The sequence below is a fragment of the Cryptomeria japonica genome, unplaced genomic scaffold (genome assembly GCF_030272615.1).
Source record: "Cryptomeria japonica unplaced genomic scaffold, Sugi_1.0 HiC_scaffold_78, whole genome shotgun sequence".
Classification (NCBI taxonomy): domain Eukaryota; kingdom Viridiplantae; phylum Streptophyta; class Pinopsida; order Cupressales; family Cupressaceae; genus Cryptomeria; species Cryptomeria japonica.
In genome coordinates, this window is record NW_026728900.1 from 128,947 (window position 1) to 146,218 (window position 17,272).

The following is a 17,272-nucleotide window of genomic DNA, read 5'->3' on the forward strand; positions in this document are numbered from 1 at the left end:
CTTTGCAAGCCTTTGATCCTTTTGTAGATGAGATCTCTACCATATTGGTCAATTGCATTCCCTCCATCATCAGCCATGACGACCTCTTATCCATGGAGTGGACCTTCTCTAAAGAGGAGGTTAAGGTGGCGGATTTCTCCTTTATCCCCTTCAAAGCCCCCGGTTTGGATGGATTCCTTGTTTTTTCAAGAGTATTGGGATATTGATGGTCCTCATATTATCCTTGTGGTTAGGAATTTCTTTCCTCTACCAGGATCCTAATGAAAAATAAATAAAAATTTTATTTTTCTCGTCCCTGAAAAACATGGGGCTAAGAGAATGTTTGAATTCAGGCCCATAAGCCTCTGCAATACTCTATATAAAATCTTCTCTACACTTATTTTTAATAGAGTCAAACCTTTCTTCAACTCCCTGATCCATGCTAGTCAAAAAGTTTTTGTTGTTGATCACCAAATTGCTGATGTTGTGCTAGAAAGTTCATGAAACATTGCACTTTATGAGTCATAATGGTAAAGAGGGCATGCTTCTCAAATTGGGTGTTTCTAAAGCTTATGATATGGTTTCTTGGCCCTTTCTTTCTCTAGTATTGATGAAATTTGGTTTCGGTGGTAAGATCCTTTGGGATATTAAGGCTTGTGTCAAAACTTTGATGTTCTTGGTCCTTGTCAATGGCTCCTCCCATGGATCCTTCAATTCTACTTACGGCTTGCAACAGGGAGACCCCCTTTCACGCTAACTTTTCATTCTCATGGTAGAGGTCTTGGGGAGGAATTTAATTCTTTCTCTTCAAGATGGTGCTATTAAGGGGGTTAAACCCCCATTGGCCTGCTTTGTTATCTCCCACCAATAATTTGTGGATGGCACCCTTCTCCTTCGTGAGGCTTCCATTGCTAAAGTTTAATGCTGGAGGACCATCCTATTAGACTATGCCTTTTCTTCTAGTCAAAAAATCAATCTAGACAAAAGCGTTCTCTACTTTATGAATTTCAATCAGGTCATCTAGAATAGGATTCGAAATATCCTAAATTTCATAATTGCTTTCCTCTTGTTGACTTATTTGGGCCCCACTCTCATTGTTGGGAAGGTGGAAAATTCGGTTTGGATGGGCCTTCTTGAGTGAATTTAGAGAAAATTAGCAAGGTGGAAAGGTGCGATTCTAAGCAGTGTTGGTAAAATTCAACTATTAAAAGCCTCCTTTCAGAGTACTTTAGTTTATCTTCTCTCTTCCTTTCACATTATGATCTCGTGGGCTAATAAATTTGATCAAATTCAAAGACACTTCCTTTGGGCTAGTGTGAAATAACATAATAAAATGTCCCTTATTGACTGGGAGAAAGCCTATTATTCCAAACATGCTAGCGGTCTAAGCATCAAAGGCTCAAGGCCACTTAATGAAACACTTTTGGCTAAGATTGGTTGGAGAGTTTTGTTTGATACTACCACATGGTCCCTAATCATGGCTAGTAAGTATTTGAATAGGAGAGTTCTTTTCTTCTTGGATCAGAATGTTATGATTAGAGGGTTGCATATCTTGAACAACATCTTCAAGATTCATAATTTTATCTATAAAGGTTTACTTTGCCAACCAAGGAATGGTTGGATCATTCACTTTTTGAAGGATCCTTCAATCTCCCCCACCCCTCTCTAGTTCCACCCTATATACTCTATGGTTGTTGAGGAGCTCTTTGCTAGGTTTGAGACCCAACTCTGTGATTATTGGGTCCCTTATTCACACCCAGTGGATTAGAAATTTAACGCTTCTGGTTTTCCTCAACCCCTCAAACTTGTTATTGAGCTCCTTAGAATCCAAAGCAGTGCCAGATTTTATATAAGAGAGGAGGAGGATATTTTGATTTGGGCTCCCTTGAAGGATGGTAACCTTTTAGTGAAATATTTGTTTGAGCTCGCATGTCCATTCCCGACGCCCACGCTTAAATGGGACTTTTTATGGAGGATGTCTACTCTGCCAAAAATTAGTTTTCTTCTTGTAGACTTTTTCTAGTGAAGAATCCTTGCTTTGGATAATGTTATGAAGAGGGGATTCAATTTAGCTAATAGATATGTGCTTTGTGAAAATGAGAGTGAAAGTATTGATCATCTCTTGTTTCATTGTTCTAACTCCTTGAATGTTAGGAATAATATTATCGATATGTTTTCTTTGGATTGGGATTGGAATTATTTGGCCAAAGATAATATTTTGGGAATCTTTCCCTCCAAGCACCCTCTATCTCTTGATTTTTGGAGACAATCTTTCTTTCACATTGGCTGGTGTTTGTGGAAGGAGCGAAAAACTAGAATTTTTTAGAGAAAAAAAGTGTGACTAGGAGGATCTATCCAATAGAATTATTTCAAATGTCAAATTAAATTTAAAGCTGTTTTGTGAAGTGGGGCCCATTGTCTTCCCTCGATTCCTTTGGATTTGGCAATTTCTACCTCTTGGGAAATGAAACCTACTCTTTTTTATTTCTCGGCTCCTTCGGTTAGCTTCAGAAATGCTAAATTAAATGGACTCACCCCCTCGACACTAGAAGGCTTTAGCTAGAATTTAATGTTTCCTCCCATGGCAACTGGGGTTAGATGGGAGGAGGTGGTGTGACCAGAGATCCACGTGGTCACCTAATCCTCTCTTATGCTACCAAACTAGGTGCCTAGACCTCCAATATGATGGAAGTGGTAGCAATGCTTCACGAGCTTGATGTGGCAAGAGAAATAGGTATTTCTAAACTCATTGTGGAAGGCGATTCTAGTAATACCATTATGATTCTTAATGAAGAAGATAGGTTATATTGGAAAGCCACTCCTCTCATTTACAAGTATTGCCTCCTCCACCTTACATTTGATAATATTAGATCTATCATGTGCGATGCGAGAAGAATAAGGTGGCAGATAAATTAGTTGGATTGGGCATGATGGTTAATAATTTGAAAGTTTGGTTCCAAATGAACAAGGTACCCCTTGATGCCCATTCCATGATTTCAAATGACTTACATATTTATGATGTGTAATCCTAAGTTTTATTTTTTATTTTTTTCTATTCTTGCCCTTGCCTTTCCAAGTTGGTTAAGGTGACAAGAATTGATTTCTGCGAGTATCCACCATAGTTGAATTAGACCTGTTGCTTTCACTCTGTGACCTTTGGGTCTACGAAGATGGGAGGATATTTGAATCAAGATGAGTTAACTCTGAGTTCAAAAAGAATGGCGAGTTGTGGGACAAGGTTATCTAGGAAAATTTGGACTCGTATGTGGAGGGTATGACTAGTCATGACTCCAAACTCTCTACCACCTTTGTTCAAGCCTGGAACAATGCTACTGAGAAGCTGGTAAGTTTTACTTTTGAGGGTACTGAACAAATCATTGCGAACATTACTCGATTGGCTTTGGATGGTGTTGCCTTCCCTAAAAACCTTAAGGGAAACTACAAGGAGGACTTTGACCAATTTTCTCAACCTGGTGAAGGGGTTCTCTAAATTGAAAAGTGGCTACAATCATTAAGAGATCCCAAGTATATGGAAGGAGGCTGCCCTACTCCTAATGAAATACTTCACACTCGATGGCAAGAAGAAGACATTTCACCTTCAATTTTTCCCTATGTTGAACCATCTGCGCCATGGGGTAAGGATGAAATTCCCTTACTTGGTTTTGTCTTCCCTAACTCAATCTATTTCTGGGGTTGTTTCTAAAGGTAAACCACCCCTTCACCAAGATATTATCTATAGGTTGTATTATTTTTATTTGGACCAAAATCCCTCACGTGGGATCCCTACTAGTGAAGTTGGGTCCACCCTTGATCCCAATCTATATGTTGACCTCATTGTGACTTTGTCCAATTTTGCCAAAGTGTCCCACTCGGGCCCTAGATTGCCCACCCAAAAAAATCTCATTTGCATGGCCAAATTAAGGCCCAATGTCACTTCTAAAAAAGACCTATTTGAGGAACCCCCATTAGAGAAGATTACGGAGGTGAAAATTGTTGAGGATTTGGAGTTTGATTCTATTTCCTCTAAGGAATCCGAGTCCTTTGAAACAATGAGTTTTGATTGGTCTCCTTCCTAGAATGTTGTCGATGATGCTAACCCTCCCTCCCCCCACTAAGCCCTCGAGCTCTAATAATGTCCTCTCCAAGCTTGTGAAGGATATCCACGATGATGTGCAACAATAAGATAACTTGCTCAAGTGGATTTTCGAGCAGTTGAATGTTGTTATTAGGAAGATCAACATGTTGGAGGTACTTGTTGAGGCCAAAGCCAAGGATAGTACATGGATTGAGGGAGTAGATGATGATAGAGCCTGGAAAGTGGCCAATGATTTCATTAGTATTGTGGACAACTGGGACAAGATGAAAGGCAAAGTTGATCACCTATATGCTAAAATGAAAATGATGAATGAAAAATAAGTTGAAAGAAGTTTGGCATACCCGGGGGGCCTCAATTCTAAATTTGAGGTTTATAATTTAGATTGTAAGAATGCGGCCAATTTGCACCACTGTCTCTACAGGCTATTCACACCATTTGGGCTGAACTCAATTGGAAAAGGGAGAAGAAGGGAAAGTGGATAGAGGCCATGACTATTGTTGCTAACTTCCTTCAGAGTCTATGGTGAAAGCCACCCTAGATTCAACTTTGATTTCTTTTGGCTCTGGGTTTGGATCTTCTAAAATGGTGTCCTTTCTTGATAAATTTATAAGTTTATGCTAGGATTGGCAGGATAAAAGTTACCCCATGTAGTTGGCCATCCCTTTCTACCTTTCATGGGTGCTTGTTTTGGTTTTTGTGTTCTCTGTGTTTTGTTGTTAGTTCTGTTCTTGTTGGTATTTTAGTTTTTTGTGCTGGTTCTTGGGATTCCCTACTAGTTTTTGCTCTATTTTAGTGGGGTGTTTTTTTATTGGTTGTGCACTCCTCATGCACCCCAGGTGTCGTTTCTCAGTTATGTAATGGTGTGGGCCTATCTCACTTTTATTAATCAAAATATTGTATAGGAAAATGTGTATTTTTTTTTTTTTTATAGTTTCATGCCTTTTTCAATAGTTACAAAGGCTTGTCCATGAAAATTCTCATTTTGTTTTAGGTATGCATTTGATGGAATGACTTAATGTAGTTGTTAATTATTGTTACACTCTTGCATTAAGTTTGGTTCATTCCTTGGTCCTTATCTGGGTATACACATTTGCATCATTCATCATAAATTCAACCTTATCTAATTCCTAAGATCATACATTTCAGTATGTTAACTATTTAGGCATAATATTTTGTACTTACATTCTTAAGCACATCAATATATTTACTCATTATCACATATTAGAACTTTCCTAGATTAAATCTCATGCCACTTAGGATTGATCTTAAGGTGCTTTGTGTTGAAGCTCAAAAATAACAAAGGGGTTTCACTAGCTAGACAATATTATATCACATGCATTCATATTGGGGGGTTTAATATCCTGAAAAATTGAAAACAATATATTGCCTATCTAGTGAAAATAGGGTGGTTTTTAATTTAGTCTATGAAAAATACAATATTTGGTGAAAATAGAGGGGTTTTTAATTCGGGTTGTGTATTGGAAGGGGGTGAAAAAAAAGGTCTTTAGGATAATATTTTTTGAAAATAGGGGGATTATTTATTATGCCATTAACATACGTGATATAACCCAAGTTGACTAAGTGAAGCCCCCGTGAAAATTAAGATTGACAACTCTAAGTGGATGACTCAGAGACCATAAAAGGAAATGATATTTAATGTATTGTATATTTATATAGTGCTGAAAATTTAGATCTATAAATGTGTCAAAAGAGTTGATATTAAAGAAAATCTAGGATGATTAGGATATATAAAGATAGGATTCAAGAAGATACACTAAATGCTAAAAGGAGGATCTAGCATTAAAGAACAAAGGCGAAAGGATAATTCAAATCTATAAATACAATTAAATTAAAAATAATTTTGAATCTTTATTGAAGGTCAAATCATTAAGTATAAACTAGGTTTTGTAGTCTAGTTTAGTTTCAAAAAATTGTAAAGGTCAAAACAAAATCCCTAAGGTTTCTCTAGACTAGTCAACACAATACATATAAACAAAAACAACCTACCTAGACTAAAATCTAAACAGAATAAAAAATAAAATCTTCAATATTTAGATACTTGTAGAATTATGTTTTAATATGAAGAAATAAAATGGAATAAAAAGTAATTGTAGATTTCTAAAAATATAAACCCCTAAAAATAAACCAAATTGTGTATTGTATGTTAGATTCACCAAAATGAAAAGGAAAGAAAAACCAATCCTAGGAGTGCTCATAGTCAGTCAAGAAAATGCATATAAACAAACATAATTAGCTTATACTAAGGAGTAGATGGAATGAAAAAATCAAAATGTAAAGATTTAGATACTTGTACAATTAATTCTTAAATAGAAAGAAAGTCAAATGATAGATCACCTAGCTCTACTCTCAATTAATAAATTCCAAATGATGAAACCTTTATTTGCTTTAAATCTCAAAAGCTTTACAACAATCACTAAAATAAATTAGAGCCAAAATATTTTGCTCTACATTGCTCTTAGTTATTTTTGCTAGTATGGATCTATTCATGACTATTGAATAAGTCCATTTCTAGAAACTTAAAGTTTTTTGTACTTCATCAAAAATATTACATGTTAACATTGGAAACATATATATTAACTTAAAAAAGATACTTTTAATTAGTTGAGAGTCAATATTAAATCATAAATTAATCAAAACTTTTTAAATATATTTATGTCGAAGGCATACCCTATATGAAGTTTTTAACTTACTTGTTGAAATCAATAGTTCAAAATTGACTAGAAGGATGGAAGATGATTGAATTGATTCCAATTGTGTGTTTACATTAATATTAATTTAAAAAGAAAATGATAAAAATCTAAAAAAACATATTTTAATATGATTAATTAGAAAAAGAATGTGTACAAAAGAAAAATCTAATATTTTCTATTTTTAATAATAATATCTTTTAATGGTATCCTCTTTTATTTAAATATTTCATATTTTTTTTAAAGTTTGAAAAGAAGAATAGACAAAATTTTTAAAAAAGAAAGAATTAGCTACTTTTTCTAATTTTTTAAATGATTAATTTTTCATTAAGTGAAAATCTTACTTTAATTATTTATGTTTTTTAATGAAATTACAAATAATAATTTCAAATTTTTCAGAATTCATTTAATTTATAGTTATTTGTCTTATTAAAATTTTAATTATTGTAGAATAATTATATTTTGAATTAGAAATCTATTTTTTATTTATATCTTTTTGATAAGAATATATTTTAATTAATCTTCTTTTATTAGTATATTTTATCTTATTTTTTATTCAATTATTCTAATCACCATCTTCTTCTTTTAAGGTTTAATTTACATTAAGTTAAAATTTAATTTTAATTATTTGTCTTATGAAGTTAAAAATAATAATTTTAAAAGATAATAGAATTGATTTAATTTATACATTTGTCTTATTAATTTCTAATTTATTGTAAAATAATTATCTTTAAATTTTTATCTCTCTTCTTATTCTCTCTCTAACTAATAAACACACACTCGTTGTTTCTCCCTCCCTCTCTATCTCTATCTCTCTCTCTATCCCTCTTCATTTCTTTATATTTCCCTCTATCTATATCTCTCTCTATTTATCCCTATCTCTCCCTCCCTCATTCCCTTTGTATCCCACTATCTATCTCTTTATCACTACCTCTCTCTCCCTTTCTCTTCTTGTATATATCTATCTCTTACTCCTCTTCCAATATATGTCTAGCTCTTTCTCTATCTCCCCATATTTTGCTCCCTCTCCCTCAATATCTATTTATCTATCTCTAGTTCTCTCTATATATCTATATATCAATCTCTATATGTCTCTCCATCTCTCCCTCTCTCTATGTCTCTTTATATCTCTATATCTCTTTATATCTCTATATCTCTATCACTCTATCTCACCATTTATATATCTCTTTATCACTCCATATTCCACTATAGACCTCTTTATCCCCTATCTTTATATCTTTATCTCTCACTCTACAACTCTTTATCTCTCTATCTATGTTATCATCTTCCTCTCTCCATCTATATTCCTCTCTACCTCTATTTTCTCCCTGCCACCCCCCCCCCCCCCTTCTCTCTCTCTCTCTCTCTCTCTCTCTCTCTCTCTCTCTCTCTCTCTCTCTCTCTCTCTCTCTCTCTCTCTCTCTCTCTCCCCTTATTTTTCACTAGATTGCAAACATAACATGTGCCTATTGGTTATGGAACTCGATTATCTTTTGAATTGAAAAGTTTTGTTTCAATTATAATTGAAACCTTGTAAGAGGATGCAAAGTGGATTTGAAACCATCACTTCTCCATTGAGACCTTTTCTCCCCCCCACTTTCTCTCTCTCTCTCTCTCTCTCTCTCTCTCTCTCTCCTCTCTCTCTCTCTCTCTCTCTCTCTCTCTCTCTCTCTCTCTCTCTCCTTATTTTTCACCAGATTGCAAACATAACATGTGCCTATTGGTTATGGAACTTGATTATCTTTTGAATTGAAAAGTTTTGTTTTAGTTATAATTGAAACCTTGTAAGAGGATGCAAAGTGTATTTGAAACCATCACTTCTCCATTGAGACCTTTGTTGCACAAGCAACATTATTTTCTAAATTTGGCCTACCAATTGATCTCATGTACTACACAAATTTATGCAAAAAATTGACCAAATTTTTCCCTAATTGACCTTTCACACCTCTTCGGCATACCCATTGCACACTAAGATACGATTGCTAGTAATTATTACTACCATAACAAGAATTCATAAATAAAACTTAAAAGAGAATTAATAAATAACAGAAATAAAAATTATTTAAAATTATCATTTATTAACTCAACTTATAATTAATTAAAACTATTTTCAATATTTAATTTAAGAGATTACAACATTTCATTATTTTGAAAGTTGTGAACTTCAAAATGAAATTATATATGACAATGACATATATACACTGATTCCACTCTGTACAGCGATTTAAAAAATTAAAAAACTTATGAAATAAATCTGCATATCATATCTATGGAAAATGAAATGAATCTGCATATCACATCTATGAAAACTGAATACAGCAATTAAGAAAATGCCTACATTCATAAATATAAAGTATCAACAATTGTATGTAGCACACTCAAACTTTTCCCCTCTTCACCTTTCTTCACCTCCAACCGAAACCCCTTCTTCATTATTCCATGCCTCCTCAGCGCATTTGAAATTTCCATATAATTACAACAATAACAGGTCAAATTAGCAGATGCTACCATTGTAATTATCCATTCTCCTTCACGCACCTTAAGCCCATAGTTGGGATCAAGTGATGCATTTATATCCTCTACTGAAGTATGGCTATCAACCACAACAACAAAGCATCCAATAACGAAACTCAATTCTAACCAGTTTGGACAAGCACCACTTTCAATCACTCCATCGACGCCAATGTTAGCATCAGAAAACAGACATTCATTTAAAGAGGACTCTGCTCCGTCCACTGGTTTTCCAAGCATATACATTACCTCCGATGGGACACCCTGAAATAAAAGACAAAATACTCAAATCATCTACCTCAAATTCTTTTCATGTACACAGCACTCAAAACATATTACTTAAGAAAAAATAGAATTTTGTTAAGAACAAATTACAAGGCAAAGCTCAAGGGATCTAATGAAATAAATAAAAAGACTTCTGTAAAAAATGGTATATTTATGCAGGCCAGTGAAAGAGGAGTATTGAAACCATTACCTTCAACTTATGAATGCAATTCCGTATTACTGCATTGCTGCAGTAACAAAGTTTCATATATTTTGGTAGATGGAGGTCTTCAATGCCTGATATGCTATGTAGATTCTCACAGGAGTCGATAACAATTCTCTCCAAGTAGCTCAGTCTGAAAAGATTTGGCAACTCCTCAAGCTCTGGACAGTCGCTAATAATTAGCTCTCTAAGCTCCATATGGTCACAGATTCCTGCTACTATTTGCAAATCTTTGCATCTTTGTAGAGACAGACTGATGAGTGTGGCAAGATCTGGCAATTCCTCCAGCTCAGGACAATCACTAATACACAACCGTCTAATCTCAAAGTTACCTGACACACTCTTCAAATTATGACAACCATTCAATTGGAGATATTCTAACTTTCCACATCTATCAATTAAAATCCTCTTGAGGCAACTTGGACCTACAAAAGCTGGGATCTCCACGATCTCAGGACAGTCACGGATGCTTAATTCTACAAGCTTTTGACAACAAAACTGTGCTGTTTTTAAATTTTGACAATCGTTCAGCACAAAGCATTTCAGCATCACATTTCTATCAAATTTTATCCTCTCCAGACACCTCATACTACTGAAACACAAGTACTCAAACTCGAGCTTTCCACAACCAGAAATTTCAATTTCTACAAGATTTACAAGATTGGGTATTCCTAACACACTTCCCAGTTTTTTACAATTTGTAATCTCAACATAACTTAATGTCTCTATCATTCTTAAATCCACTTCCACAAGTTCCTTCATGTCATGAAGTTTGATAGACTCAAGGCTTGGATGGTTCATTTCACTAATTAAGATCTTGGATACACAGTCTTCATCGCTGATCTCCAGCTTTTCAAGGCCACTCATAGGGCCCTCAGCACTACAGGACGGCCTTTCATTATCCCAGTCCATCTCATTAAATTGGAAATTCAAGATAACCAAAGATTCACGCAGAATGTTCTGGCCTCTTTTAGTGGAAACCTGCTCCCCCTTTAATGTGGAAGACCTGAGGCATAAACTACAAAGATTCATATTGAGAGATTCTAGTAAAGGCAAACCTGCTATTGGCAATCCTCGGGAATCTAAGAGAACTTTCTCTAAAGTATCTGACATTCCTAGATCTGGGATCTCTTTCAAAAAAGTTTCAGAAATTTGCAGCTCTTTCAACTGGGAGGGTACCTGAAATTCAAGATAAATTTGTGTAAAATTCTCAACGATTAAATAAATAGCCAAGAAACAACCATACCATGATGAATTTTACACTTCAAGGAGATTTAGTTTTTGACTGAGAAGATCAAAGTACCTGCATGTGATCCTCCCACAACCTATTGAATCGTCCACCTTTTATTTTTAAACATTGCAATTTTCGAAGAGGAATCCATGATGGAATGCTTGGTAGTTCACTGGAATTGCCCTCAAGCTGTAACCATAGTAAGAAAGCTGATGTCTCAACACAACTATCTGATTGGGCTAAAAAGAATGTAACTTGAGAGCCCATGGACTCGTCAAAAATGGATTGGAAACACCTGACATTGGTTTTGGCGAGTATAGTCTCATGACCCATTAATTCCTGCATGCACAGAATCAGCTCAGATTTCTCTTTATGTAATAAAAAGTTAAGATCTGGAATATTGCAATATTAAGGATAAAAACTGAAAGGATTACCAAGGATTTCAGATCTTGAGGACGCCACAGGCGATGAGGAGGGCTGTGCTCATGTGCCATTTCTCTTCCCAAGTCCCTCAGGTGGTTATGCATTCTCAATACAGCTCCCTCATATGTATTGAAATTTTCTATTACCTTTTCTTCTACAAGACACTTTTCTTTGAGTGTTTGCATTGTACTTTGAGCGTCCCATCCCGATCCCTCCCATACTCTTTCAGCTATACTCTTTGGTTTCCCCACAAAAAAGCAAGCAATATCCATGAAAATTTGTTTTTCTTCATCTTCTAATGCATCAAAACTTATTCTAAGTCTTTGCTTTACATCCTGTGGGAGCAGCTCTTTAACTTCAATCAACATTGACCTCCAATATTCTTGATCTCTACCACGAACTTGTCCACCCAGAACTTCAAGAGACAAAGGTAAGCCTCCACATATGCCTATGAAGTCGTCAACCAGCACCTCATACCCGCTGCGTGGATGAGCTTGGCTGAAGGCATGCCAACAGAAGAGTTCCCTTGCATCATTTTTATCCATTTCTTTTAAATTATAATCAACAGTAATCCCTGCGGTTATAAGCACACCCACGTCACGGGTCGTAACAATAACCAGACTATTTTCCGATTTCTTTAAGATATCCATGATTCGTAGAGAACTTAACTGCACCACATTATCGATGTCATCTAAAACAATCATGAAGCTTAAAGTGGGGCTCCTTTGTAGATTATCTTCAATACAGCTTGTTCCTTCCTCTGTGCTTCTAAATGTCAGATTTTTGTCGAAGAGATCTTTGAGAAGCCGACTTTGTAAAGAAGGTAGTTCATTTCTCATAGACTGTTCTCTCACATCAGACAAAAAACTTGCTCCATAGTAATTTGAACGCATTCGGTTAAACAACTCTTTGGCGAGAGTTGTCTTCCCCAGTCCGCTCATGCCAAAAATGCCAATGATGTTAGGCTTATGCTTCCTTTCTCCCAGCCCGTACTGGTTTTCAAAATCTTGTACACGTTCATGAAGGCATCGCCTTTCAAAATCTTTCACAAGATTTTTAAGCCCCACTGGATGTTCAGCAACATGCAAACATGTTTTCCTTTGAACTTCCTTTTGCACAACTTCTACTATTTTTTCGCAATCCCCAGCACTGAAACATTATAAAATAAAAGAAGTATCTCGTGAGAAAATGTAACTTAGGAAAATCATACAAGGTAAAACTACCTTAAGAAATATTACCTGTTATATTCTTTGCCGGCTGTAAATGACAGAGACTGAAGGGCTTTCATCCAAGCATCAAGCTTGTCCGAGTATCTGCCCTTTTCTTTATACTCAAAGAATGCATCATGGTAATGTCCACTTTGTATGTAGCGGAGATCAGAAGGCTTCACTTTATAATACACGGGAATAATTTTAGCCTTGCTTTCTAACATGAGAAGCAGCTCAGCCAAACACCAAGGGGACTCTGCATATCTTGGGGAAAAGATGGCTATGTGTACCTTAGCAGAGCGAATGGCTGTCTCAACATTAGAAGGAAACGAATTTTCAAGTTCCTTCTCTTGGGAATTAAGAAATGCCCGTATTCCCAACTGCTCAAGGGAATTGTAAAGCTGAGTAGCCAGAGTAAGTTTGACATCGAGGCCTCTGTGGTTGATGAACACATCATACAATGTTGAAGATTCAGAAACCTTCCTTCTTTTGCCGGCAGGTTCTATTTCAGAGAAAGCACTAAATGCCTGATTTTCCTGGTTAGATGATGAAGAAGATGCCATTGCTTCCAATTCAAAGGCTAACAACCCCTTAAGAATTAGAAAGAAAGAGCAGGACGCCAAAGATTAGATTGCGTAATGATAGATGAGTTATATATGGAAAAGAAAGACAAGCGTGAATTAAATAGACAATACCGCAGGTGGATTCTGTACTTTCCTTGTTCCTTCCTCGAAACGTCAAGGAAAAGAAGGAGGAAAATCTATGCTAGCGCTGACCTGTTCAAAGAAGCCGGCAAGATCAATTCCTTCTCGACAAATTCAAGGCAAACAAAAGAATGGGAAGTAAAATACGAGAAATTAGGAATCGGTCATTTCCTGGAAAGAATCGAAGGAGAAAAAGAGAAATAAAATGGCGAGTAAACGAACAAGTACATAGACAAACGAGATTGGACTTGATTTGTATAATGTTTTAATACAACCTTGAAATACATACAAGTTTGTCTAGAGCATTTATAAAATATTTTTATTACATATTTGCTTCGATCAAATGGAAGAAAATATTTGTAACAATTTTAAGTTTGATCATATTATAGTTGTTGATTATTCTTTATGCTTGTACAAAATGAATTTGGGAAAACCTTTTTAGTTGTTCATTTATTTAATTTCTACACATTGAAACAAGAAGTTTATGGACTTCTATCACAAATGTATGGTTGGTCTTGTGTAAAAAGGTACAAATTGTAGAAAACTAAAAGTTTGTATTAAGAAAAGAGAGAATATAATATTGGTAGTGTGGGAAAATCACTCTACACAATAATATACGAATATCAAGCATGCACATGCATACCATCAAATAGTGAATACATTATATTTGATTTTTTTCAAAAGCATATATTGTGAAGATTGTAACAAAATGAATAAATTGAAAGTTTACCTTGAGAAGGTTGCATTCAAAATTGTGTACCTATACTCATTATAATGAGAGAGATGTACTTGAGACTCTTTGTTTTTCATAATAATTATGTATGGAGTGTTTTTTATTCTTGAATATTGATTAAAGGAGAATGGTGATTCTATTTGAATATTTTTTTTAATTTATCTCTAGCTATAACTATTAAATTTAAGGATTGTCTTTTTGTTTTACCTATATTGGATCTTGCTTTGTTGAGTATTAATCCTTGAGAGCTATGAATGGTAATTTCCCATGCCATGGACAATGATATTTGTTTATGGTTACATAAATAGATGGATGTTGCTTTGTTTATCAGCACTTTCTCCAAAAATTGTCTTACCTCCTCCCTCTATCAACAACCACCAATCAACTACCTACTCCCCCCGCAGAGTAGACCACATCAATACCACATCAATCTGGGATAAAAAGATATGATTTGAGCTCAACATAAGACCAACCATCTTCAGCACAAAGAGGTATGCGCTCTTGGTTTCCAAAACCATCTTCAATGCCGAAGAGGTAATTTGTGTCATAAACAACATCTTTCCTATCCCATGACACGTTACACATTGCACATAGCAACTTCCAACACAATGACACCTCTGTCATCAATAATGGTCACCTTACCAAATACAATGTAAGTACCACATATAAATTACAATGACCAAGAATATGCACCTTCCTTACCTCATACTACCTATCAAAAGTAAACTCAACATATAAAAAATGCCATCTACCAAAAAATAACTCTCCATGACTCCTCCATTGAACTAGTAACCATCATTGTCATAATATAAATCCATCATAGTTCCAATATAGCAACCTACGACAATAGTCCTTTAAATTTTAGGACTTCCAAAGTGGGTGTAAAATAGAGTAAATAAAATAAACATGTCTGGACTTTAAGTTTGCAACACCTTAATTCCAACATGCACATTACATGATGCTTAACTAGTGAATATATGAAAACTTGTGCAAGTGAGAATGGGATGAGGTTGAATATATAAAAATATGTGTAAATAGAAGGAAATAGAGATGGAGAATCATTAGAGAATGAATAATATATTACACAAAAAAGTATGACTTGTTGATACACAATTTTGTTAATTCATTCCATTAAAAAGGAGACCTAAATTAAATGAGAATTGACATAAATATTATTATTCTATTATTACATTGGAGCTCACCGAATGATGATGAACCCCCTTAATAGTGTAACTCTCATTGTTTAAATTTTTTTTGTTATTTTGTTTATGTAACTTGCTACTATTTCTGGATTTGATTGTGTCTGTGTTTTTTTGCATCAACATTTCGAATCACACTCTGTGATTCATCATCAGATGACAGAGAGTAAAGGAGTCGAGAAAATCATACTCTGTGTTTGTGTCTTGTTGTTTAGGCTTGGCCCACTTAGATTTTGAAATTGTGCCTTCTACCACTTGGACCTTTGTATTTGAATAATGTAAAATTTTCCCTTTTTACTATACCCAGAGATATTCTATAGAAACATCACAAAATCTCATGTCATGTACAAATATCATTAAAAAGTAAAACATTTAATAAAAAAATATTTAGAAAAATAAAACTATTAAAATAAATAAAATCATTCTCAAATAAAATAACAAATAAATATTCAAATAAAAAATACAACCAAATAATTCTTAAATAAAAATTAAATTTTTTATTGATGTAATTAATAAAATAATATAAAAATTAAATTAAATAACTCTTTCTTAAATAAAACAACAAAGATCTGCTTTTCTCGTTTATAATGTTTAGTTGTGATTTTTGGGGGATGAGGGGGTGATCTCTTTTTCATTGATATATACTTGAACATGGGATATATACTTGAACATGTGATATATACTTGAAGACTTGGATGCAACAAAATGGTAAATGGCTTAGAAAATGGGATATATACTTGAACATGTGCCCCATGAATAGCAAGGAGATAAAGGCATATGTTAGAGATATGTTCCACAAGCGCACTTAGGGTAAGGAGCTAGGGAGAAAGAAAAAGTATTATATTGAAGAGTTTAACCCCTCGTGTAACCATTAACAAAAAGTGTACATAGGGGCCAATTTATCGTGGAAAGCCAAAATCCTAATTGCTCAATTAAGAACTAACTCCCATCAGCTCCGATGCAAAATTGGGCGTTGGAAAAGACCAAAAGAAAATTAAGAGGAAATAGTGTGCATTTTTTGCACTTCGGATAAGGTTGAAACAAAAAAACACTTCATTCTAGAATATGACGCTTTCAAGGACAGCAGGGACAGTTATGAAACCACTCAGGCAGACTACTCTTGGGATAAGTTATTCAATGAGGGGTGTGTGGAGAGGCTAGGGGCTCTCATCATAGGCTGCACAAGAAGGGGTCTAATGCAGAAATTGATTCCTGAAGGGATCTGTCCCATAGACTATACTTAGCCTCATGAACGTTAAAATAATTTCTTCTTTTCGATTGAAAGTTTGTCTATTTTCAAAGCATTTACCTCCTTCTCTAATTTCGGTGTACCGTGGATTGTCCAATTTCTATGAATTTTCCTTCATTTGTCTGCCTTGCATATTTCGAGGAAAATGCTGAACCTACCACCTTGTCTGAAGGCATCGGCGCTTGCTTAATTTCAAAGCGTTTTCATTAAATTAGTACCTAAATCAAACAGAATCCAATCTCCTTTTCCTCGATTGAGGGTTTGTCTATTTTCAAAGCATTTACCTTCCTTCTTCCCTGATTTCGATGTACTATGGATTGTCCAATTTCTATGCATTGTCCAAGAACTCTTTCTTAAATAAAACGACAAAAACGTGCTTTTCCCGTGTATGATGTTTAGTTGCGATTTTTTTCGGGGATAAAAAAACAAAAGTTCAAATTAAGAATATGCTATAAATCAAATAGAATCCGATCTAGTTTTCGTCGATTGAGGGTTTGTCTATTTTCAAAGCATTTACCTTGCATTGCCCAATTTCTGTGCATTTTCCTTTGTTTGTTTGCCTTGGATTAGTGGATATTTCGAGGAAAGTGCTGAACCGACCGCCTTCTCTGTAGAAATCGGCGTTTGCTTAATTTCTACTCGTTTTCCATACGCTTTAGACGAGGAGTACTGAACCCGCCTTCCTGATGATCTATTTAATCCACACTAGCCTAACGCTTCCACATAAACTCATCATTCATTACG

General features: G+C 34.9%; 1 protein-coding gene across 1 annotated transcript; it reads right to left on the reverse strand.

The window, feature by feature from the left end:
* Positions 1 to 9,123: 9,123 nt before the first annotated feature.
* LOC131864163 (disease resistance protein Roq1-like) lies at positions 9,124 to 13,206 on the reverse strand. The gene is made up of 5 exons (XM_059215181.1): positions 12,674 to 13,206; positions 11,447 to 12,584; positions 11,085 to 11,351; positions 9,770 to 10,960; positions 9,124 to 9,558 (listed from the first exon to the last, which is right to left on the reverse strand). The coding sequence occupies exons 1-5, from the start codon at positions 13,204 to 13,206 to the stop codon at positions 9,124 to 9,126; spliced, it is 3,564 nt and encodes a 1,187-aa protein (XP_059071164.1).
* Positions 13,207 to 17,272: the final 4,066 nt, after the last annotated feature.

Coding starts and splice junctions, on each gene's coding strand:
- LOC131864163 (XM_059215181.1), bottom strand. CDS start 13,206: ATGGCATCTTCTTCATCATCTAACCAGGAAAATCAGGCATTTAGTGCT. Junction 11,352..11,446: donor CTCAAGATCTGAAATCCTTG/GTAATCCTTTCA, acceptor CTGTGCATGCAG/GAATTAATGGGTCATGAGAC. Junction 9,559..9,769: donor ATTGCATTCATAAGTTGAAG/GTAATGGTTTCA, acceptor CTTTTATTTCAG/GGTGTCCCATCGGAGGTAAT.